General features: G+C 39.2%; 1 protein-coding gene across 1 annotated transcript in view; it reads right to left on the reverse strand.

The window, feature by feature from the left end:
- The window catches only part of ptprn2 (protein tyrosine phosphatase receptor type N2), a 290,172-nt gene that overhangs the window by 104,433 nt on the left and 160,431 nt on the right, over positions 1–25,308 (reverse strand). The window contains exon 11 of the mRNA XM_057823858.1: positions 21,593–21,657. Coding sequence (XP_057679841.1) covers positions 21,593–21,657 — 65 coding nt within the window. The remainder of the gene's footprint in view (positions 1–21,592; positions 21,658–25,308) is intronic.

Here is a 25,308-nt window from a genome sequence, read left to right on the forward strand (position 1 = left end):
GAGGACCGAATCAAGTTGCGCAGACTTTAACACCAGCTCGGTGAATCCATTCACATTTCATATGCATTAAACATTATGATGGGTCGGCATGGTCTTTCAGAAGACAAAGAGGTAAGCCATTTTTATATTTTAAACATATTTTTTAGCGTAACGTTGTGCCGTACTGCTTCTGTCTAACAATGAATGACCTGAAAAGAATTACAATGGTATTTGACTGCCACTGTTACCGTTTCTGTTATATATATATATATATATATATATATATAAAAAAACAACTTTAGTAAGGGGGAAGTGTAAATAAATTACAGAATTAAGATGTGTTATCAATGAAAAAATTAAAAGTATTCGTTGGCTGTCACTGAGTAGCATTTGCGATCGCTACACAAAGCTAACTAAATTACCCCCAAGAACGGTAAGAGACGTAGGACAACCAGAGGATATATAAGAAAGACAGGGCTGATGGGAAAGGATAGCTTGTTGAAACAGGAGAATGTCATTATCAGTCGCGTCGATAAAAAAGCTAAAGCTATGCTTAAGTCGGCTTGTTTTTTTTCGTCTTTTTCAGCCTTCGACACTCAAGCCATCTCTTTAACTGAACATTTTTAAGTTCTTCCACATCTTTGCCAGTAAATTTGGCACCAGGCACATAATTTTCGGTGAGAATTGGTAGGTTTAGCTCTGTAAACATCTCCTTCGTCCACGATTTCCATTCATTTCCTATTAGGGACAAACGGTGGCATGTCCCTACTTAGCAACAGTAGCTAATGTCATGAATATTAATGAGCGGAAGTGACGTGTTGCTTGCAGTACGCCATTGGTCAATCGTTCCCATCATGCTTCAGTAACGTAATTTGGGTGTCACAGTATGATGACGTGCACAGGCGCGACTTGTAATTGTTATAGCGGGTTCGACATCTTCACCAAAAGAGCACAAGTCTCGTCGCATTTTTGTCTCACGAAGAGTTTTTTTTTAAGGCCACACACTGTTCACTACATTAGTAGCACAATAGAGCACGTCTCCCCGCGATTATTAGTCACCAAGAGTAAGATAGGCGATAGGCACCATCTTGAAAGAGAAGTAAAGTAAGATATTTTTCTCTTTGTTTGCATAATGTTTTATTATCTACTTCATTACAGGTATTAACGAACAGTTGGGTTAGGTATATGAAATGATTCAATTGTGTTTGGCTGTTCATTACGGTTTTACCCTGATTATAAAATTTAATGTGGCGTTTCAGTAGTGCATGGAATGGATTAGTGCACTTTACACGGAAAACTGGGCTCTACTTACGGAACTTTCAAGTTACGAGACTACTTCCCGGACCAATTAATTTCAGTAGTACAGGTCAAGGGCGTAGGTTTGTTCTCAGTAGTAGTAGTGACGATATAACAGCATAACCTGCATGTACACTTTTTGCTGTGGACTGGACATTAATAAGACCAAACAGATTGGGTGAACGGGGGTCACGAATACAAACCTAATTAATTGATAGGTTAAATGCAAAATAAAAGTTGTAAATACATTGGTCTTTAGACCACCGAACATTCTCTGACTAAATATACTAGCATATATTAAATATATTTGAAAAACTTAGGCATTAACAGAAATAAATAAAAATGGAGCCTTCGTTCAGGTAAAACACTACTGCTTTTGTCCACAAGCACAGCCAAACTCAACAAAAAAATAAAAGCTGCTTTAGGCTTCTTTAGGGTGTCTGGGGGGGATTTGAAGTCATCAGCCAATAAAACGTGCGTTTAAAAGGGGAAAAAATGAACTGGCACATTTAGGCACTGGCAAGTGAAAAGGGGTAATTTTAGGTCTGAACATAATGAAAACAATTGACTTAATAATGGTAGGCTCAATTCTATTTTTACAACATACAGAAAGACAATCTAAAATTACCTTCATCTATAACTGAACTAATTAAAAATGAAAATAAGGTTGCTTAAAAGTTGGTGGGGAGAATTTGAGCATCCTGAAAAGTTGGTAATGTAGTGTCCCTACCGTCCCCATGCAAACCTATGCACTTGGAAGAGGTACCACTGTATTTATATCATCATCATCATCATCATTAAAGCACTATTATTTAGTCGTTCTTCACAGAGGATAAATAATATATCACGGTTCTGTTATGGCTATCTACACGTGTTGCTGCACAGATTTTTTTCCACTTATTGTTTAAAGTGTTAAAGAACCATAACAAAGATGCTATTTAGCATTGTTGATTTTGACAGTGTCAACTAGGAGTGGTATTAAAACGACGAAGCATATTTTTAAAGAATTGCTACTTTCTGTATTGTGAAGCACGTTGCATTCATCATACAGGACTCGCAAGTCGGCACTCGCAAATAAAAGTAGACAAATTATGCCCAAAAAACTTTGAAATCCAGTCACAAAGGTTCTATTTAAGATAGATGCAAAATTAAAGAAATTTGGGCTTGTATTTTTAAAATTCCCCCAAATTCTGAGTTCAGTTAGAGTTAAAAAAAAAAAAAAAAAAAGTTACAATAAATGGTACCCTCAGCAAAAAAAAGGTTTTCCATTTCAGCATTGCCAAATTAATTTAGATCTTTTTCAAGTGACCTCATCACTTAAAATTTCCTAACAATCAAACCTTTAAACTTTAAATTGCCTCTCTTTCCGAGCATCAGTGGCGCTGTTTTATCATATCAACTATGTACTTTTTAAAGAAATTCAGCCACATAATTTATTCCCAATTTTTGCAGCCACTGGAGGTTCCGTGACCTCAGTTTAAGAAACACGGCTTTTTCATAACAGTGAAATGACATGTCTCAAGGCAAGTACTGCCTCGCAATAAAATATTAGGTTTTAAATATTTAGCTGGTTATACTGTGCAAAAGATGACATTGAACGTCCCGTCTTATCATGTGTCATTTTGATATCAAACGCACAACACAAACTTGAACAACAAAATATTCATACTTTCAGTGGAAGTTTATGAATAATAAATTAGTATTTTGTTCTACTAAGGAGACTTTGTCTAATGAATATTTATCCTTGCCATTTTTTGCCTTTAAAATTCAGCGCACTGTTGTTATCAGGCAGTATCAGTCCCATTTTGTTTTCCTTTAATCTAAAAAAAAAAAAAAAAAAAAAAAAAGGGCGGAATATTGTGGGCATATGACTAACAAGCACCGACCGGCAGCAAATGCATTTCCTCTAACCAGTTAGGACAAATCACTCCGACGGGGAAAAACTTCAAAGCAAAAGCTCATATATTGACCATTTTCCAAACACAAGCGCGAATAAAAAGCCATAAGCTGTGCATGTTGATCCGGATGCAGCTTGTATCTTATGTATGCTTTACTTCAAAACATGTCTGCCAAGAAGAGAAAAACTCAATTTTACATCAATTTCAGGATAGCGTCTTCTCGTCTCAGCGTCAAAGTTGGCTTGACTTCACTGCAGGGTATATACAGTTTTTATGATGTTGCCTTTATACTCTGCTGCAATAGAGTTGAAATAAAACTATTGATTGTGTAGTTTTAAGAGGTTTAATAAAAAAAAAATAAAAAGGTGTTGTTTGTGTAAAGGAATGTTACTGAATATAAAGTGATGTTTTGAGATAGATACAGTATGAGTTTTATTATGTGACCACTTTTGTCAATCAAGACGCAAGTATCTCAAATTATCTCTTTTGAAAGTTTAATCATAAAAACTCATTTCAGCTTTCCGAGTTAACAATATTTCACGTTAACCGCTTTGAATATTAGTACATGAATTTAAACTTTTCCTACCCTACAAAAATGTTTTTTGATCTAATATTGAACTACAAAAAACAAATGATATAATTAAATAGAAGGGGAAAAAAATGAACAGCTTTAGCCGCATTTTCTATTTCAATTCAATGAACTTGAACTGCTTCTTCTTTGAGTTTGCTTTGGCCACCTGGGGGCAGTTAAAGAGGGCGCCATGTTTTTTATACCTGCAATGGACGCTCGGGGTGATGACGTAGATTGTCATTGTCACTCGAGGAATACTGCAATACGGTTATTGTACCTCCTTCTTCGCGGCGAGACGTCCAACACATGCGCCCATCGGTTAAAAGCGGCGAGTACTTACTTAAGTTACTATTTGTGTTTTTATTTAGTCTTTTATTACCTTTTCATTGCCTCAAAATACTTTTTGCATGTGTTTCCCTCTCATACTTTTAAGCATTGTGTTTTCTTGTGGTAGCTTTAATAAGCATTTTCCTAAGGCATCTTTAGTATGTATGTCTGTATGCATCTAAACAAAACAAGCTGAAAGCGCATGGTAGTATTTTGTGTGTCAAATTCGGATCTTGTAGATGTTTCGCGGGTGTAGCTAATTTTGGCAGAAGAACACCGTTTTTTTTTCCAAGTCTCGTCTAATCCCGTCTTTCTTGTTCATTCTGCTTTTGCTGCATGTTTTGTGAAATATCGACAGTACTGTCATGCTTGTTAATGTTCCTCTCTGGTTCAAATTGAAAGGGTTGAACGGAGGTTTATGTTGCTAGAGTCATACTCTGGAAGCCCGGCAGCATAACCAAGGGACGTTACCGCCCTGTGATGTCAACAACAATGGCGACCTACTAGTTAAACTAATTTTACAAATTGTTTTAAAACGAAAACATCAAGAGGGGTTTCAATCCCGAATTATTTTACCACATAATAATGTTTATCTTTTAAGAATTACAATTTTTTTATCCGTGGATACATTTAAGGAAAATAAACGAAACAAAACAAATATAATTCTGCCTAACTATAGCTCCTCCTTAGAAAATTCATGAAATGGATCACTTGTATCAAAGGGATCATTGTAAAGACAGTGCAGCCAGTGAGTGGATAGCAAGAGACGCACAACAAAATATATATTATTTAGTAATATGCAGTATATGGTATACCACTGCATTAAAAGAAAAAAAACCCTGAAAACTCAGCTGAACTATTTGTGGACCTGACTGAATGGGTTGTTATGTTATATGCGTATCTATGGTGTGTTTCCAATCAATTGCGCATTGGCCTTCAACTGCCTTTTTGTCCAACCACCTATGCAATCTCCTTCCAACAATGTCATGAACCCAAACAATAAAAGCATCGCCCGCCTATAAATGTTTCAGCGGCGCGGCTGTGTGTGTATTTCAAAGTGGCTCAAATGCCATTAGCGCGCCGGATCTGGATGTGAAATGTCAGCGTGGAGCAGCCCCGCAGCGCCCGCAGCCCTGCCCGAGTCAGTCGGTCTCTTTGGAGGACTCCAGCTGCCTCCCCGCTGATGAAAGCCCGTCCGACGGCTTTGCTTCTCGGCAACCTTTTTACCATCACGTGACCTTTTGGACTGCAGAAATGCCTTTGATAGCAGGCCATACAATGTGGTATTTGCCACTCTATATAGCAGGATGCATGCTCCTTGCAGGCGGTGGGGAGAGTGAACTTGTCTGCTTTTAATGAGTGTCAAAACACTTGTTTCACTATCTCATAGGCGTGAATAAAATGCAGTTCTTGTGTTTTGTGAGCTCATTAAGGAGTTCAGATATATTGAGTTGTGTTTAGAACTATAGGCAGTTCTGGGTTTCCAACCATCTGGACATTTTTTAGGTTAACTCATTCGCTGTCCTGTCATACTCTCATCTTTCCTGTCCTCCTTCTTCCAGTCCTATCATTTAGGGTTGGGGTATCCATTCCTCACAATGTGTCCCCTCGGTAAATGAGGTCGTAATGATTCCATAATGCTGTTTATATCTAAGTAGCATATTTATTCAATTTATGCTTCAGTACCAGTAATAGACTTCACTACCAGTTGACGGGACTGGGGGCCGATCCGTAGGGGGTCTATTTTTCAAAAACTTAAAAATTCAAATATTTTCAAAACCAAAGCCGCTAGTGACCAAAACCAAAACAGACACCTCCCTTAGGCATATATGAGTCTCCGTGAGCGGCGACATAAAAAAATTCAAAGTTGTTCCCTAATAAAATCCAAATGATTTATTTTTATACAAGTATAACAAAACTTAAAATTGCTATAAAATTCTCAAATTTTACGCTAGATGCACAAAAATCACCAAATGCAGAGATAATCACCTATATTTTCAGGATCAATAGCAATATTTACCATATCATAAGTTTTTGCTCAAAATAGCAACTTTTTTTTTTCAACATAAATAATAAATAAAATTAGCGTTTTCCTATATACAATCACAACTAATTTAGGTTGAACTCCGCTATTGTGTAGAGATACCAAATCCAACATGGCGGCCGTCACAAAACAAAGAGTTTTTTAAGTAGAAAATTATTGCAGATAAATGCATAAATTGCAGAATTTCTATATGTGTGAACCATAGTGTGAACGTAAAACAGTCTAGATCGGGGTGTCCAAACTTTTTGCAAAGGGAGCCAGATTTGGTGTGGTAAAAATGTGGGGGGCCGACCTTAGCTGACTTCCTTTACGTAGAACAATATATTTAAGCAAATTTTAGCAAGCCACTCTGTGTGTCACATTTGCTTAATTAGTTTTTTAAATTAACAATTTCAACAATCTCGCAATTAGCCTTTGTGGCGTTTTCTTTCGACTCTCGGGCTCTTGTGAAATACTGCTGCTGTAAATTTAAACTACAGTGCCTTGCAAAAGTATTCGGCCCCCTTGAACCTTGCAACCTTTCGCCACATTTCAGGCTTCAAACATAAAGATATAAAATTTTAATTTTTTGTCAAGAATTAACAACAAGTGGGACACAATCGTGAAGTGGAACAAAATTTATTGGAGAATTTAAACTTTTTTAACAAATAAAAAACTGAAAAGTGGGGCGTGCAATATTATTCGGCCCCCTTGCGTTAATACTTTGTAGCGCCACCTTTTGCTCCAATTACAGCTGCAAGTCGCTTGGGGTATGTTTCTATCAGTTTTGCACATCGAGACACTGACATTCTTGCCCATTCTTCCTTGCAAAACAGCTCGAGCTCAGCGAAGTTGGATGGAGAGTGTTTGTGAACAGCAGTCTTCAGCTCTTTCCACAGATTCTCGATTGGATTCAGGTCTGGACTTTGACTTGGCCATTCTAACACCTGGATACGTTTATTTTTGAACCATTCCATTGTAGATTTGGCTTTATGTTTTGGATCATTGTCCTGTTGGAAGATAAATCTCCATCCCAGTCTCAGGTCTTGTGCAGATACCAACAGGTTTTCTTCCAGAATGTTCCTGTATTTGGCTGCATCCATCTTCCCGTCAATTTTAACCATCTTCCCTGTCCCTGCTGAAGAAAAGCAGGCCCAAACCATGATGCTGCCACCACCATGTTTGACAGTGGGGATGGTGTGTTCAGGGTGATGAGCTGTGTTGCTTTTACGCCAAACATATCGTTTTGCATTGTGGCCAAAAAGTTCAATTTTGGTTTCATCTGACCAGAGCACCTTCTTCCACATGTTTGGTGTGTCTCCCAGGTGGCTTGTGGCAAACTTTAAACGAGACTTTTTATGGATATCTTTGAGAAATGGCTTTCTCCTTGCCACTCTTCCATAAAGGCCAGATTTGTGCAGTGTACGACTGATTGTTGTCCTATGGACAGATTCTCCCACCTCAGCTGTAGATCTCTGCAGTTCATCCAGAGTGATCATGGGCCTCTTGGCTGCATCTCTGATCAGTTTTCTCCTTGTTTGAGAAGAAAGTTTGGAAGGACGGCCGGGTCTTGGTAGATCTGCAGTGGTCTGATGCTCCTTCCATTTCAATATGATGGCTTGCACAGTGCTCCTTGAGATGTTTAAAGCTTGGGAAATCTTTTTGTATCCAAATCCGGCTTTAAACTTCTCCACAACAGTATCTTGGACCTGCCTGGTGTGTTCCTTGGTTTCATAATGCTCTCTGCACTTTAAACAGAACCCTGAGACTATCACAGAGCAGGTGCATTTATACGGAGACTTGATTACACACACGTGGATTCTATTTATCATCATCGGTCATTTAGGACAACATTGGATCATTCAGAGAGCCTCACTGAACTTCTGGAGTGAGTTTGCTGCACTGAAAGTAAAGGGGCCGAATAATATTGCACGCCCCACGTTTCAGTTTTTTATTTGTTAAAAAAGTTTAAATTATCCAATAAATGTTGTTCCACTTCACGATTGTGTCCCACTTGTTGTTGATTCTTGACAAAAAAATTAAATTTCATATCTTTATGTTTGAAGCCTGAAATGTGGCGAAAGGTTGCAAGATTCAAGGGGGCCGAATACTTTTGCAAGGCACTGTACCTTTAAGTTGCTGCAATTTGTCACGACGTATCTTCCCTGTAATCTTGTCGTACATGTCAGCGTGACTTGTTTGGTAATATTGCCTCACATTGAACTCTTTAAAAACAGCAACGGTCTCTTTGCACATGAGGCACAGTTGTTGCGTATTTTAGTGAAGAAATAGTCCAATTTCCACCTATCCTTGAAGCGTCGGCCGTCGCAGTCAACTTTATTTTTTTTGTTGATTGTCGCCATTTTAGAAAATTAGGAAGGTAGGGTCACATGGGGTGTGTTGATGTTGCTTAGAGTGCTGCTGCCTTTTAGTGGGTAAATGAGGAGCAGCATTTAGTGTGTAAACTACTTCATATGCTGGTGGCAGTACTGCTGACCAATTTATTAAGTCGGTGTGCGGGCCAGACGTTATTGATTTTATGACAGAGGCTGGGGGTCGGATGAAATTTGACCACGGGCCGCAAAGGGCCCCGGGCCGGACTTTGGACATGTCTGGTCTAGATTTTTGGTTAAAAGCAAAAAACGGGCAGTTATCATTCATTTTACGTAAATATTTCAAGCCAAAGTCAACATTATTGTTAAATCCAACATGGCGGCCATCACAGAACAAAGAGCTTTTTCAGTTGAAAATTCTATCAAATAAACCCTGCCTGCTTGTACGCAGTAAAACCTTCGTTCTATTTCCACCTAAATCAGGCGTTAGAACGCAGCGTGTTTGAGTTTATCACAGTAAATAGTAAAAGTCACCTCAACGCTCTGTGGGTCGGCCCCCTACGGGAAGGCATGGCGCAAAGTCTGTGGGAGTTGTCTTGTCAACCGATGGTGGAGTCTATGTACCAGTATTTCCACTGTTCATTTTTTTATCCATCCTTTAACTCAGGGGTCCCCAACCTTTTTTGCACCACGGACCGGTGTTATTTGGGTCATTTTTTCACGGACCGGTGTTCTGACAAATTTTGCAACCCATCAAAAATTGCAACGATGCGGTTCTGCGCATGCGCGTAACGTTAAACATAGCCGCAAAATGCGCAAATGCAGCGATTCCAAAGTAAACACTGCAAACTTTCTTGAAAGAAAGGAATATTAACTTACGTTTGATCATGGAAGGACTTGTAGAAAAATTCTCCTCAGATTCATCCTGCCATGTAAGCTTCACACAACAGCTGCACACCGCGCTCACCATTAATGACGTCGCCTTATTGTTAAACATTAATTAAGAAGCCCGCTTCACAAAGATACGATGCTGGAAATTGTAGCAAGGTTTTCAACGCTCTTGTCGCGATGTCAGGATATTCCAGAATGACTTTAATCCAGAACCTCGGTAGAGTTGTTGTCTCAAATGTATTTAATAAGGTCGCAGTCATTTGCGATCTCTCTGTTTATTCACAAACGGGTCACGAATCCACTCCTTCGCAGTTCGTGGGTCTTCGAGGTTGTAGGCTCGTCAGGTGCCCTTTCCGCCGTAAAAAATATCCTTTTCGCCGTAAAAGTATTTCCAAAGACGTCTGTTTTCCTGTTATCTTCGGTAGTGTGGAAGCTAATTATTTCCGGGAACAAATGTGCTGCGCCGCGGCCTAGTAATACGCTATTATCGAGGACAAGCGCACATAGATATATTATATACACAAACAAGATGTACTGCTAGCAGTCCAATCAATGGACTTCTATGACAACATTGTAATCTATCCCGTAGTATTATATCTAGAGTAGACAGAGATATTGGTGTGTTAAGCAGGGGCACAGGGTTAATTCGGCCAGAATGCGGTCGTTATCAAATTATTTTTTCTTTGCGGCCCGGTCGCAAATGCGCCACGGACCGGTACCGGTCCGCGGCCCGGCAGATGGGGACCCCTGCTTTAACCAGTTGCTGTCGAAAAAAATGTTTCTACAAATCATTCAACTTTTGTATTTAAACAGTAAATATTCACAAGTATGAACACCAACCATGAATATACAAACAAAAGAGGTTTCCTTGCTGCCATATATGATTTACATCCAACCGGTGGAATCGCCAGTTGACATGCAGCTCAGGGATTTCGACACATAATGAGAGCCTCTTACTTAACATAAGCAGTATGCTAGAGTTATCTCCCCAACACGAAGCCCGCTGTCAAAATGTCAACCGATCTCAATTCAGCCACCGACTCTCTCCCACCGGGACTCATACCAGCGGGGGCCACATTGCGGCAGCGAATCCAGCGGCGGTAAAGCGAGGGGAAGCGGGAACGAATGCCCTTTTCGATGCGACGTGCGGTGACAAGTTCAAGGAAAAACCTGACGAAAGAGCTCTCTTGAAAAGCATTAGCAGAAACAACAAGTAGGTGATGCTTTTTTGAAATGAAGTCAATCTATTCATGGTGGTCAAAAGAGTGCTGTTTTTCCCCCGCAGTTTAGTTGGACTATTAAGCATCTAGCATCATGAAGTGCTTTGTAGCGGACTGTTTCGATTTATCATCGCGCATAGCATTAAAAAACAACAATGTTCAACCACTAACATTTTTTTTCTGTTCATGACTCACGTAAATAATCATGTTATTTATGAAACTGAGGTTTCTAAACCAGGACCGCCCATCAGTGAGGCCAAACAAGATCGAATCTACAGGCCGACTATCAGCAGACGTGCCACCGTTCTCTCCTCAGAGGGTCTCCTAGGCTTCACAGCATTGTGTTTGTCTTTCTGGTGTCTTTCAATTCCAACCGTCGCCAAAGCCTACTAGAAATCCTCTGAACATCACACAGCTCTCTTTCAAAAATATCCTTCAGAGCATCCCTTTTATTGCTCTCACCTCTCCACACCAGTGAAAGCACCCCCCCCAATACTCTCCTGAGGTTAGTGGGGGGAAAAAAAGATGCTTTCTGGTGATGTGTGATGTCTGAATTCAGTACAGCTGAATGGATAAACTAAGGGCACCCATCATATGACCGCAGTAGCTAAGGGTGTAACCGTACATGCATTTGTACTGAACCGTTTCGGTACGTGGTGCTCGGTTCGGAACGGTGGCGTACCGAACGGGTTTCTGACGTAATGTAACTAGGGGTGTCAAACGATTAAAAATTTTAATCGAGTTAATTACAGCTTAAAAATTAATTAATCGTAATTAATCGCAATTAATCGCAATTCAAACCATCTATAAAATATGCCCTATTTTTCTGTAAATTATTGTTGGAATGGAAAGATAAGACACAAGATGGATATATACATTCAACATACGGTACATAAGTACTGTATTTCTTTATTATAACAATAAATCAACAAGATGGCATTACCATTATTAACATTCTGTTAAAGCGATCCATGGATAGAAAAACGTGTAGTTCTTAAAAGACAAGTTATAGAAATTCTATATCAAAACCCCTCTTCATGTTTTCGTTTTAATAAAATTTGTAACATTTTCAATCAAAAAAATAAACTAGTAGCCCGCCATTGTTGATGTCAATAATTACTTACACAATGCTCATGGGTGCTGAAACCTATAAAATCAGTCGCATCCAAGCGCCAGCAGAGGGCGGCAAAACTCCGAAAAACACAACAAGTACACCTTTCACTGTGCTCTCATTTTAATCTGTTTGAGCGGGGCATTTGTGCGTTAATTGTGTCAGATATTTAAATTTAATTTAAAAAATTAATTACCGATCGTTAACGTGATAATTTTGACAGCCCTAAACGTAACCCTTACTTTTCGAGGCTGTATGTCGATCGGGTTACAGTTTCTTTGTGTAGATTATATTTACTCCGTCTTCTCTACTATAATGAGGACCAACATGGTAGGACGGTATAACCCTGAAACGTCAACGGCGCGACAACGTGGCCGCCGCGAGAACGCAGTGAAACGCGGGCGTTAAAGTCAATCAGCCAATGCACACCAGTCGCAGTGCAGCCCCGTGTTAGACGCGTCCCAGAAGCGGCTCAACATGACGCACGCGAAAAGAACGGCAGAGTTTATTATTTGACGCGAGACGCGACCCTCCTGCGTCAATATTACTACCAGTAGCTAGGATCGGGCAGACCGGAAGTCACTCGTGTAAAAATACGGTGGATCCGGTCGATTTTCAAACTAATATGCAATCGTAACCCACTTTTTGAGTCCATCAGATCTGGAGTGGTAGATCGGGGCACAGTTGACTTGTCTTTGTTGATTTACTGCTGTCTTCTCTGCTATAATAATGACCAACAAGGCCCTGTGTTCAATACAAAACCCTCCTACCACAAAAAGTAGGAACTAATATCCACATAGGAACTAAAGTTATACAAAATAAAATATAGAATATAAATGAATACTACATCACATTTGTATAATATGAACACATAATAAGATAAATAATAGCCCATTTAAATGAAATAAATTGAAATGAGCTACAACACCTGTAATTAAATAATAAGAATTATACACAGATCCTGCTTACACAATTAAATTTATTAATTTCTGTGTGGCGCTTTAACTTGAGAAAATCCACCAATGAAGCTTTTGAAAATCGTTCATAAGAAAAAAAAAAAGATTAATTGAGGCATCATTTGTAAAATACATGTTAAAATCTTTGTCACTGGGATTGCTTTTCCCTTTAGCACAGGACTTCTTTTTTCTTCTTTCTTTCAGAAAGAAAGCTGACCAATACACGGGCTCTGAAAGGCAAATTGTTGTTGGATTATCTTGAAATACCCGCTACTTTTTGAGCAGAATTCTAGCTATGTATAGGCTAATGTTCCTATTTTTGAAAGCACAAAGGTTTGTAATAAACAACTAGCACATTTATATTTCACATTTTGTTTTCTTACTGTACCGAAAATGAACCAAACCATGACCTCAAAACCGAGGTACGTACCGAACCGAGATTTTTGTGTACCGCTACACCCCTAGCAGTAGCCAATGAATACCATCCGATCCCCAAGAAGTTGTCAAATTTGGAGTTTGACCAGTGCCCTAAAAATATATACTTCAACGAAAATATCTACCCCTACAGAGTTTATCCCCCTCATAACTGGAACATTGTGAGAAGCAAACCACAATTGTACATTTACATTGTAGAAAGTGGGTTGATAATTGATCTCAATGGGATATTTTAAAAGTGGACCAAATGGAAAGAACAACTAGTGTCACAGAAGCAATTGTGATACAACAGTTCCCTTATCGACCAGCAGGAGTTTCTTGGCCCCATTTTTTTTTCACACCTCTCACAAGACTTGTGAGATGTTGCCAGACGAACTCCATTTGATATTTGTGTCCGCACGCATACTCCCACTTGGGACTGGGCTGTTAATCACAATTCCACCCCACGCCCCCTCGCTAGCGTACTTCATTTATGGAAAACAAAGCTGACATTTTTTGTTGCATTTTCTCGTTAAGGGTGCCGACGTCGTCGGGATCCGGAATGGACTGGATATTTCTCCGCCTATTGATGGATGTCTCCTTCCCCCCACTCTGACATTTGCTTATCCTCGTCCGCATCTACCGCTATTGACGTGCGCTCTATCCGGACATCTTTGCTAAGCTGTTTTGTCATTTGTCACCTCTTCAATAGAAATTGAAGATGGGGGGAGTTGCCGACGATAAGACTTAATGACACCTACCACAGTGCTGGCTTTACTCCCTCGTTTGGAAGCCTGCACTATACTTTACACCACTCTTAATTTGTTCCTCTTAGGCATTCTCTGAGCAATTTAAGCAGCATATATTTATTTTTTGGCTGCTAATACCTGGAAAGACCACTCGGGAAGCTTCTCGTATGCAGTCATCATAACTGTCAATTTAGAGCAAATTGAGTGAAAACAGGCTTTTCGTTTAACACCTTTTAAATTTAATGCATTTGAAGAGGCCCACTCCACAAGCTCTACTGTTAAAAGCCACTATTCTACGCAACTTGTCCTCAATTCTTCACTACAAAGCGATGACATCATCCCATCAAAAGCAGGGATGTGCATTTGAGTCACGGAGAGAGATGTGACACGGGTGCCAACTAGGGATGTGGCGATATGAGATTCTGATGGTACTATCACCTTAAGCCAAAATATCACGGTTTCACGGTATCAAGGTATTGCAATTACAGCTCTAAAATGTGTTTGAGGTATCTGGGGTTAAAAAAAAAAGCTTTTTTTCCCATTGAACAGGATTGTTGTTTTTCAAAACATATTAGCAAATAGGAACATAAGTATAATATCAAGTTAAAATATATATGGCGGAAAACACAGACAAGTCTGAAAAAGCAGTTTCTGCTCTTGCACCCCTCTTTAAAATAAACTGCTGTATTTTAAGCCAAATCAACTGTTGTGTTTGATAGAACAATATGTCTATATGCCGCCATAGCAGATTCATGGCGCATTAGGCCCCCGAATTATTTTTAATTTGTCCGGTTTACCCTGGAAACCCCCGTTTACAGATGTCGCGCAACCGCTTTTGCTTCAACCCAGCTGTAAAAAGAAGGTAAGTACTTATATTTATCATTCAAAATGTCTGTCATTTTTAGCTCAGAATAATTAATTGATGTCTAATATTTCAAGTGATGGTAACTTCAGTAATTTCACTCCAACAATTAAGAAATTTCTGTTTCAGTAAAAACTAGGGCTGTCAAACGATTAAAATTTTTAATTGAGTTAATCACAGCTTAAAAATTAATTGATCGTAATTAATCGCAATTCAAACCATCTCTAAAATATGCCATATTTTTCTGTAAATTATTGTTGGAGTGGAAAGATAAGACAAGATGGACATAAACATTCAACATAATATACATACAGTAAGTACAAGACGGACATAAACATTCAACATACTGTACATAAGTGCTGTATTTGTTTATTATAACAATAAATCCACAAGATGGCATTAACATTATTAACATTCTTTCTGTTAAAGGGATCCACGGATAGAAAGACTTGTACTTCTTAAAAGATAAATTTGAGTACAAGTTTTATATAGTAATTTTATTTTAAAACCCCTCTTAATGTTTTCGTTTTAATAAAATTTGTAAAATTTTCAACCAAAAAATAAACTAGTAGCTCACCATTGTTGACGTAGCCAAGCGGGACGTCACAGCCGTTCTTCCACAGTGTCTTTAACCACGTAAGGTAGTGATTGAAATACGCCACAAGGTGTCAATGGCGAGTTTTAAATTAATTAGAGATCTAGCCAAGGCAAAGTCTGAGTAAGTTTTATGTGTATTTTGAATAGCTATTTTGATTGGGAATGCCAGTTCTCTTTGCATTGAGCGCTTTTCTTTTTGTGAACATTATTTTTTTGAGAGATAGGAATATTATTTTTGTTGTGCTTTCACTAAATGATACTGTAGCGACTTAACTGTTCCGCCCAAATGCATGATGGGAGGTTGGGCAACCATGACTGTCAGTGGTGGCTGCAAATGGTATACAGTATGTTCTGTGTTGTGTTCAATTAAGCGTGTTAAGGAAAAGATCGTCTCCTGTCATTCTTCCCCACATCGTTCGCCACTATACTTATAATTATTGTGAAAGAGTTGCCAAAGCTTAAACCAATAAAATGCGCGGTCCAATGAATGCCTTTGTCCACTCACATTTCTCTGCCATTTCGCTCTCAATGTGCTAAAACGCCGTCATTGTAAACTGTTTGAGGCAACGCATGAACGGGTCATTCCGTGCATGCGTTAATTGAGTCAAATATTTTAACGTGATTAATTTTTAAAAATTAAATACTGCCCGTTAACGCGATAAATTTGACAGCACTAGTAAAAACATGTAAACTCACTCCAATTAAGACATAACACAGGTGTCTCTTGTTACGATACGAATAAGTTGAATTGCGATATATGAATCCGATTTACTCCATTTACGATATGGGGGGAGGGGGCACACTCCATTTATCAAGCTACGTGAACGCGAGACATTCAGTGGAATTATGACGCTTTCTAAAACAATCCACTCCAATTACCAAGCCGTACTATTTCCTCATATTATCACATGATTCTTTCCAATTAAGTTACATGACAAAGTTCCCACCAATTACGATGAGTTAAACGACTTCAAGTGGTGAGCAATTATATATTAGTTTACACTTCATCTTCTTGCTTGATCAGTCCAAAATATAAACTTGACACGTCTTTGGGGACGCGAGATTTTTCCGAGAAACTAATAGGATTCGTTTACATCACATGCACAAGAAGGAAAAATGTGTATTTTTTCCGCGTTATAATGATGCCGCATCTCATCTAACGCCGATTATTCCAATTTTTCCCGCCTCCCCATTCCACAGGGAGTAGCAATCGAAAACTTTTTTTGTGTGGGATGGTAAATGCGGCACTTCCTCGACATGCATCTCCACAAACACAAGTTGAGGCGCAGATTTTCTCCCCATGAGGTGGAAGGCAGGCATTTTTCCCCCCTTCCTCCCTCCGCCTCTCTCCTGCAGAGGGACTATTATTGCAGCTAATTATCTACAAATAGGCCCGATATGACAAACACAGCCCCCGCTACTAAGTGCACTAAATCAGTCAGTGCGGGTATAAATGAATGAAAGAGAAGCAAGGATTGGAACAAGATAAAAGTCACTGTGATGATTTTTTTTTTAAGGAGGGTGGAATCAGATGAATGAAGCAGATATAATTGAGCAGAGTAGAGAAACAATGTAGAGTAAGATGAAGCATATAAAAGTGAGGCAGATGGGCAAAGAAAGACGGCAAAAGGGACAAACAGAGCAAAACGATGGAGCCTATGGCGCGCGTGACGGTGGTTGCCCATGGCAACCGTCCCGCCATGCACAGGCAGCATCCATCCCAGCATGCCTGGTGATCAGGCCAGCGCACGGGTCTACGAGGCTGTCTGTCTCATTTCCGTAGAGAATCTCATTTACTAAGCCAGCTATGACGCGTCAATGGGCGCTTGATTAGATCCTTACCTCTGACACATATGAATATTTATCAGCGTGGAGTGAATACACATTTACTCTCCTTTCATCTGGATCACTCTTGAGGGTCCTCCGCTTCTCCTCTTAATTTTTGCCCAATGAATATGTCACGGCCACGTCGCCAGGGACCGACAAGCCCTCCAGATAATCTGGACACAGTGGCTGCGCATTGTTGAGCTTTTAAACAAAACGCCTCTGGCTTTTTTGTTGTTGTGTTTCATTCGCCATGGCGACAAAAGCTCTCAGGGCCACCTAAAGGAAATGAACGCGGGGACGGATGGCAATCACGGCAAAAACACTTATGGGGATATGTGTCGGCGATACGTCGAGCGGCTTAAGCCGACGGCGTGCGGTTGCACAAATGAAGCTTGCAGGTGTGAAATAGATGTCAAAACAAGTGGCTGTTATGTCTTCCCACATGAGCGCAAACACGATCATATGGTAATCTTGTTTTTTTTCTCCGATACCTAATACATTCGTTTTATACAGCACTTTTCTAGATATGCCGAAACACGAAGATACTATTTAAAACTAAAATCGCAAGACCTTTTGTTTTAATGAGGGCCAGTGAACAAAGATCATTTGGTCTATAAGCCACACCTGACTAGAAAATGCACTTAAATTTTTTTACAGAATACAGTGCCCTCCATAATTATTGGCACCCCTGAAAAAGATGTGTTTTTTGGCCTCTAATAATTTTTTTATTCAAATAATATGGGACATTAATGGAAAAAAAAAAGAAAGAAAAATCCAACTTACAACTTAAAATACAAAAAACAAAAACAAAACAAAAGCTCAATCTTGGTCTCATCTGACCAAAGGCACACGGTCCCAGTTGAAGCCTGGGACCTGTGTATTTTTGTGTGAGACCAAGATTTGGCAACAAACACTCTAAGTGGGTCTGGTGTGCCATGAAAAATGCGCATGCTGAAAAGCACCTCATACCCACTGTGAAGTATGGGGGTGGGTCAGTGATGCTGTGGGGCTGTTTCGCTTCCAAAGGCCCTGGGAACCTTGTTAGGGTGCATGGCATCATGAATGCTTTGAAATACCAGGACATTTTAAATCAAAATCTGTTGCCCTCTGCCCGAAAGCTGAAGATGGTTCGTCACTGGGTCTTTCAGCAAGACAATGACCCTAAACATTTGATCAAATCTACACAGAAATGGTTCACCAGACACAAAATCAAGCTCCTCCCATGGCCATCTCAGTCCCCAGACCTTGTTTTGTTGGCAAAAGGGGGTTGTACAAAGCATTAACACCAAGGGTGCTAATAATTGTGACACACATTATTTGATGTCAAATAATTTTTTCTTTATGTGGGATTTTTTCCCCACTGAATGAATGCACTTGTATTGAAGGTTGGATTTTTCCTCTTTTTTTTGCCTTTAGGTCCCATATTATTTGAATTAAATAAAATATATTAGAAGCTAAAAAACACATCTTTTTCATGGGTGCCAATAATTATGGAGGGCATTGTACTAGCATAATGTTCTGACTATAAGGTGCACCTGACTAAAGCCGCCACCCACCAAATTTGACACGAAAACAGCATTTGTTCATAGATTAGCCACACTTAACTATAAAGCCTGAGTTATGCTTCCGTGTCAGACCTGCGCCGTCAAGGAAGACCCGATTTACGACCCTCCGCCGTAGCCTCTTTTGCTCCTTCTGAATTTTCTGACTTCGCGTCAACGCGTGAGATGTGGCGGAATTGGACTGTGATTGGTCCGCTCAGACTGTAGTTTCCGGTTCAGCACGAAATCACCGCCATCGTCAAACATGATTTACAGGCAAAAATGGACCAAGCCGACGAGAGTATCAACAAAGAGCAAGTACGACAACTTCTACAATGTCTTGTCAAGACATTAGGAAGATTGCCAAATGGCTAACAACTCATGGGAGGAGATTGCTGAAAATACGGGGCTGGAAGTCAGCCAGCGATTGTATAAAAATTTTTTTTTTTTAAAAAGAACCACCGAGACAAGTATGTGTGTGTTCTGAATCGAATGGCCACACGAAGCGGTGACCCAGTCGGCCAAAAAACTGACAGCTTTTTATCACTTTATGTCGTATTTTTGGTTGATGCACTTCATCATTTATTGTGTACATACTGTATGTTTGCTGTGAATCTGTGACTTATTTACGTTTCACACTTCAAGTATATGAAGAATAAATCACAGGTTTGGTGTCAAAAGAGTTGTTTTGATGCTTAATTTTCAACAACAGCTCACACTCGATACATCATCACTGATTGAAAGTGCCTCGGTGCTTTTATGGTAACGTTAACATCAAGGCTTCCAACGCAGTTTGGGAAGTTCAACAGCTGGCAGAAATCTGCTATGGCTGCCATATGGCTGGTTGTAGGACACGGCAAACATATCGGGCTGGAGGGCTTTGCAGACCTCAGACAAAACGCTGGACGCAGTGCTCGACGCCAGTTTGAAGCTAGCCGCCACAGCTTGCTTGCGGCATCACAAGTCGGACAGACCGCCTGGAAACTGTCTTCTGCGTCGCCTGCGCCTCAACATGGTATGATCAACATTTATTCAATGATGATGAGCTGAAGATCCACATTCAAACGTGCCATCTTGCGTTGTTTATTTATTTTTTTCTCCGTTAAACTAGACTAGAGGAAGTCAACAAGCCCCAAAACCGTCCAAACATAACGCCACACCCTTCTAGTGGCTTGGCGGTGAATTACAGAGCAACGCGTTCCCTCACCGCAGAACTATCGAATGCTCATTGACGCCGTAGTCACTTCGCCGTCACCGCAGCGCAAGAGCATAACTCAGGCTTAAGACGCAGCTGCCTTCACTGTATTAGGGGATATTTACTTACTGCTGCCACCTGATGTCAACACTGTTGACATCCAACAGGCTTCCTAGCATGCATTGCAGCGCTACACACATAAATAACAATCTAATTTCATGTTCTGTGCTAATTATTTCTTCAGTTACTGTTCCAGTTGTTTGACTAATTGCCATTTATGGTATTTGGTAACACTTTATTTGACAGCGGCGTGATAAGACTGTCATAAGACCATTATAATTTTAACACAGTGCCATGACAGATATCATTTTGTGGGATTCTGCAAATTATCTCCCTTTTGAATGGATGTAAAAGATCCGAACTGGACAGAAATGGAGTTAGTGACATAATTTGCCGGATGACACTTAATGGCATCTGTCATAAGCATTCATAAATGCCAAAGATAGTGTTATGTCATAATTCCGAAGGTCTTATGGCAGTCTTATGACATCGCTGTCAAATAAAGATTTACCTATTAACCCAAATAAATCAACAAATAAGCCGCACTGGACTAAAAGCCGCAAGATTCAAAATGAGGAATATAAGTAGCTGCTTACAGTCCGACAATGACGTTACAGTTGTGTATAATTTAAAAAGCCAAAAAAGCTTTACAGTAAAAAAAAAACTTACTTTTGTTAGCTATGAAATAACAGCAAAAATGTAGTTCCTTTTGCGATAGTTTGTTGTCAATTGGACTGTACTAGATAGAGTTGTCTGATGTTATCAGTTAGCCGATAAAAGCATTTTTAAATTGATATCGGATAATATCAACATCGGTTTTTCATTATCGGTTGTGGGCCAATATTATTTGTTGCCTTCAAAGTGAATGGAGAAGTTTTCTGCCTTTGTGCAGGGGCTGGTCACAGCTTAGCATAGTTTCTCCTTATTTTTCACAGAATTATTCTTCGAAAAACCGTGAAGTTGTTACATTTATCATTATTAACCCATCCAATGGGGCATCACAGTACAATTAGTCATAGTTTGTCCATGACCCCATATATCGGTATCGGTTTGATATCGGCATCGGGTTTTTGGAGTTGAAGAATATCCGGATATTGGTTAAAAAGACATTATCGGACAACTCGAAAAACTTAAGTTTTGACGTTGTATTCCTATATCTATAGCAATAGACATTGTCCAGTGACATCCATTGTCACTGGAGGGCTTGCAGCAAACTGATAATAACATGAGAATTCCCTGTCGGTCTCAAAACTGTTATGAAGAGTAAGGTTTGCGACCAATGTCACCAATTTAAGGAAAAGTGGAAGACAGAATATTTTTTAAGGGCATTCAGACCCAGACGCATATTATAATGCAGAGAGAAAGTTGCAATCCTCAAGAATTACATTTTAAGATGTCATTACTTAACCAGACATGCATGCCGAAGATTTTATAAAGTAGCAGAGAGATGAGAGCGGGGAGGTGGTCGACAATCTTCGTGTTATGAAGAATTATTCATGTACTCAACTGTTATTCACAAAGATTGAAGTGATAGGATTGCTTAAACTTCTATTTTGTATACTTGATGTGGCTCACACTTAGACTACCTCGACGGTCTCCCGGCGAAGTTTAGTTTGAGACCTTGCTTTAAATGCACCCTGTGACTGATAGGCGACCAGTTCATCGTGTGGTCTCCCACTCCCCTCACAGGAAAAGCCACAAAGAAAATGGATGGATAGATATTTTTAGTGAATGTGACTTACGTCACTGACTCCAGCCTCCACGATTTTCAGGCCCGTCTCCTTCTCCAGCTGCTGCTTCTGTTGAACTGCACGGGAGACAAAAGCGGAGGCGGAGTATGAGCAAAAGATGACAAAGTAGCACTTTTTTTGTTTCTATTCCTACTTCTCACAGTGGAACGAGTTGGTCAGTGATACTGAGAATGATGCAACGGATGAGACGCCGTGAGTCAGACGACAAAATGATCGCATGGACCGAGTGGCCCACGCAGGAACCCGCGTCATTTAGCGCTCGGTCGACGCAACAGGGCGAATACATCGCTGTTTCTGTAATAGTCGTGAACGTTCTGAAAGGACTGGGGTGGTGACGGATGAGCATCTATCAGTACTTACCGTGAAGTCATCGTCATGACAGTTGAAGATGATCTCAAGTAGTCATGAAGATGAATGATGACTAAAGCCGAGTGCTTTGAGATACGAGTTACCCTATATACCGTATTGGTCCGAATATAAGACGGTGTTTTTTTGCATTAAAATAAGACTGAAAAAATGGGGGTCGTCTTATATTCACGGTCAAGATATTATACCCATTCACGACGCTAGATGGCGCCAGATATCATTGAAGCGATGTTCTGATCAGATCTCAGCTACTCTCAAGTTTAACCAGTTTGCATTATTTTATTGCAATGTTTTTCCTTATTCAGATTCGTTTCAAGACTACAGTTACAGTTAGACTTCACTTTGATGGTAAATTCAGTTATTGCAATTTTGTTGTTTCATCACAACAGATTGGTTTATTTACATTTCAAAAACCAGATGCCATTCATTTACGAATGTGATTGCACTTTAGTTAACATATTGAAATGTTCAGATATTAAGATTTGAATGAGGCAAAATAAAATGCTTTTTCTCTCAAATATGTTGTTATAATCATTTGTTTCAGATGTACTGTAATTATTTTCTGTACAAAAATTAATTTGGCTTTTTTCAAACTTGAGTCTTGAAAAAGAGGGGGTCGTCTTATAATCAGGGCCACCTTATATTCGGGCCAATATGGTACATGAACAGCACTTGATAGTGAAAAACTGGGTAAAAAGATCAATGACAATCTCAAAGAATGAAAATAATTACACATTATGTATTTAAAACACCATATTGTTTAAATAAACTAGGTTAGTTCAAGACCAACAAACAATACCAAACTTCACAGACTGGCTTCACTTTAATACAAAAATGGAACTATATAATTTAGTATATACTGACAGGTATACTTTTTTTTTCTTTCCAATTATTTGCTCTTTCTGAAACAACTTGAGATGCTAGCACAGTCCTGTCCAAGTAGTAAAGTAGTACATGAATTAGGCTTTAGTGAATCATGTTGAAGTGGAGTGAAATTCATTCTCACATTGCTTTATTTGCCATCCTCCAAAGGGAACACCTTTTCATATATCTTCTTGATCTGATGACATTTTCTTCAAATGTTAAGGAAAGGTGACGGTTATAAAAAGCTAGATTCGGCTTTCCGAAGAAGATGCCCAATGGGTAAAGATCTGTCTGCTCTAAATCGGAAATTAAATCTATAATCTAAAAATAATACTAATGCTAGTGCTGCAACAGTTAATCGAATAACTCGAGTAATTCTATTAGAAAAAAGATTAGAATTAAATTTTGTTGCTTCGAGTACTCGATTAATTAAAAAGGAGTTGTAATTGTTGTTTTTTTAAGTGTTTGCAATTAGTTTTATTGATTTGGGTGGATACACTACCCTCTAGCGGCAACAGTGAAAATGATATATATTCATTTCACATTTCATGTAAGTTTTTGGATCAGCTAATGTTTTTTAATGCATTCGTAATTTAGTTTATAGGTATATTTAGCCGTTTTTTCTGGGAATATGTGTTTGAAACATTTGTTAAGAGCACTGTAAAAAAAAAAAAAAAAAAAAAAAAAAAAAAGTTAGCATTTTATAGCATTTAAGCTAGCGGACTTTTGCTATGTAAGTTAGCCAATTGTTCTTTTGTTGTACTTAGATCCTCATTTATATATTTTTTATACCGTTTGAGGCTCAGCTCAGGTATTTTAATTTTTTATGTTCCTTTTCCGATTACTCGATTATTCGAACTAACTAGTTCATTAATTAATCGACTAAAATAATCAATAGCTGCAGTCCTAACTAATCCTAATATATATGTATATATACGGTATTTTTCGGACTATAAGTCGCAGTTTTTTTTTTTTTTTTTTTTTCCATAGTTTGGCTGGGGGTGCGACTTAAACTCTGTAGCGACATATGTGTGAAATTATCAACACATTATTATGTCATTTCACATGTTATTTTGGTGTTTTGGAGTGACACTGATGGTTTGGTAAACTTGTGAGCATGTTCTTTATGCTATAGTTATCCGAATAACTCTTAATAGCTATGTCACGTTAACATACCGGCCACGTTCGCATTTCGTTGTTCATGCATCATGTAACATTATCATACTGTACACTTTTTCAGCATGTTGTTCTCTGTTGTATTTTTATTTTAAATTGCCTTTCAAGATGACATATCTGTCCTATGTGTTGGATTTTATCAAGTAAACTTCTACCAAAAATGCCACTTATACTTCGGTGCGACTTGTATATGTTTTTTCCTCTTCGTTGGGCATTTTATGGCTGGTGCGACTTATACTCTGGTGTGAATTATAGTCCGAAAAATACGGTATATGGGCATTTTATGGCTGGTGCGACTTACAGTCCGAAAAAAAATGGTATAGATATACACAGTATATACAGTATATGCAGTATATACTAATACTAAACCAAAAATAAGACAAGAAACAGCCATAAAAACCATCTAGTCACATCAGAACTTCAAGTAATGAGTACACTATTAGTTTGAAGTCTTGCAAATGGGGACGAAGTTAAATGGTGCCATTTAATTCAAGCAACACTGTAACGATACAAAACACTAAGGAGTGCAACCGACTGAAGCTTTAGTGTGTTCGTTAATAACTTAAGCCCTCTCCTTTTGTCCTTACAATAATTAATACACCGCCACATCTAGCGATCTCATCAAATACGCCGAAGCTATTCCCACCGGCTCGCTTCGTCAGACATATTCTCATGTAAATCCGACACATCCATCACTTTCTACCTTTGAAGCAAACGCGTAGGTGAAAACAAAAATCAAAGGGGCTTTCATATATTACGCTAAATTAAATAATGCACAGAAAATGCCGCATCCTTTTGAATGAGTTTGTTAGCATGTGAATGTGAGTTAAAGCGAGCAAGTCCTTTAAATCCCATTTCCCTCAGATGAAGGCTATGCAAATGACCCTGCAGACACTGAAGCTCACCTCGCACTCCACATTGGGTGAGGGCCTGTTTTAATTAGTATTTTAATCTATCCCAGTGATTCCACTCGGGCCACAATGTATGCGGCATTCCATCTAATTAAGCATGCTACTTTTAGGATGATCATCCATCTCGCTCGGCCGCCTCTGAGCTCAAACCCTCTCGTCTCGCTTGATTGAGAAGGACGCATTGATCAACCAATCATCTCATCAATGTGGTGGCGGGTATCTTAGCCGTATAGGGAGGATAAATTGGTACGCTGCATGTACAGTCTATCCAAAAAACATGAACTCACTCTTTCTTTGACAGCCCAATTACTTGAATACATTATTTAAAGTGCTGTCAAAATTAAAGCTTTAACTCTGAAGATTAAAGTTAAAGCTTATCCTCAAGTTTAC

This window comes from Corythoichthys intestinalis, chromosome 20, assembly GCF_030265065.1.
Source record: "Corythoichthys intestinalis isolate RoL2023-P3 chromosome 20, ASM3026506v1, whole genome shotgun sequence".
Taxonomy (NCBI): Eukaryota; Metazoa; Chordata; class Actinopteri; order Syngnathiformes; family Syngnathidae; genus Corythoichthys; species Corythoichthys intestinalis.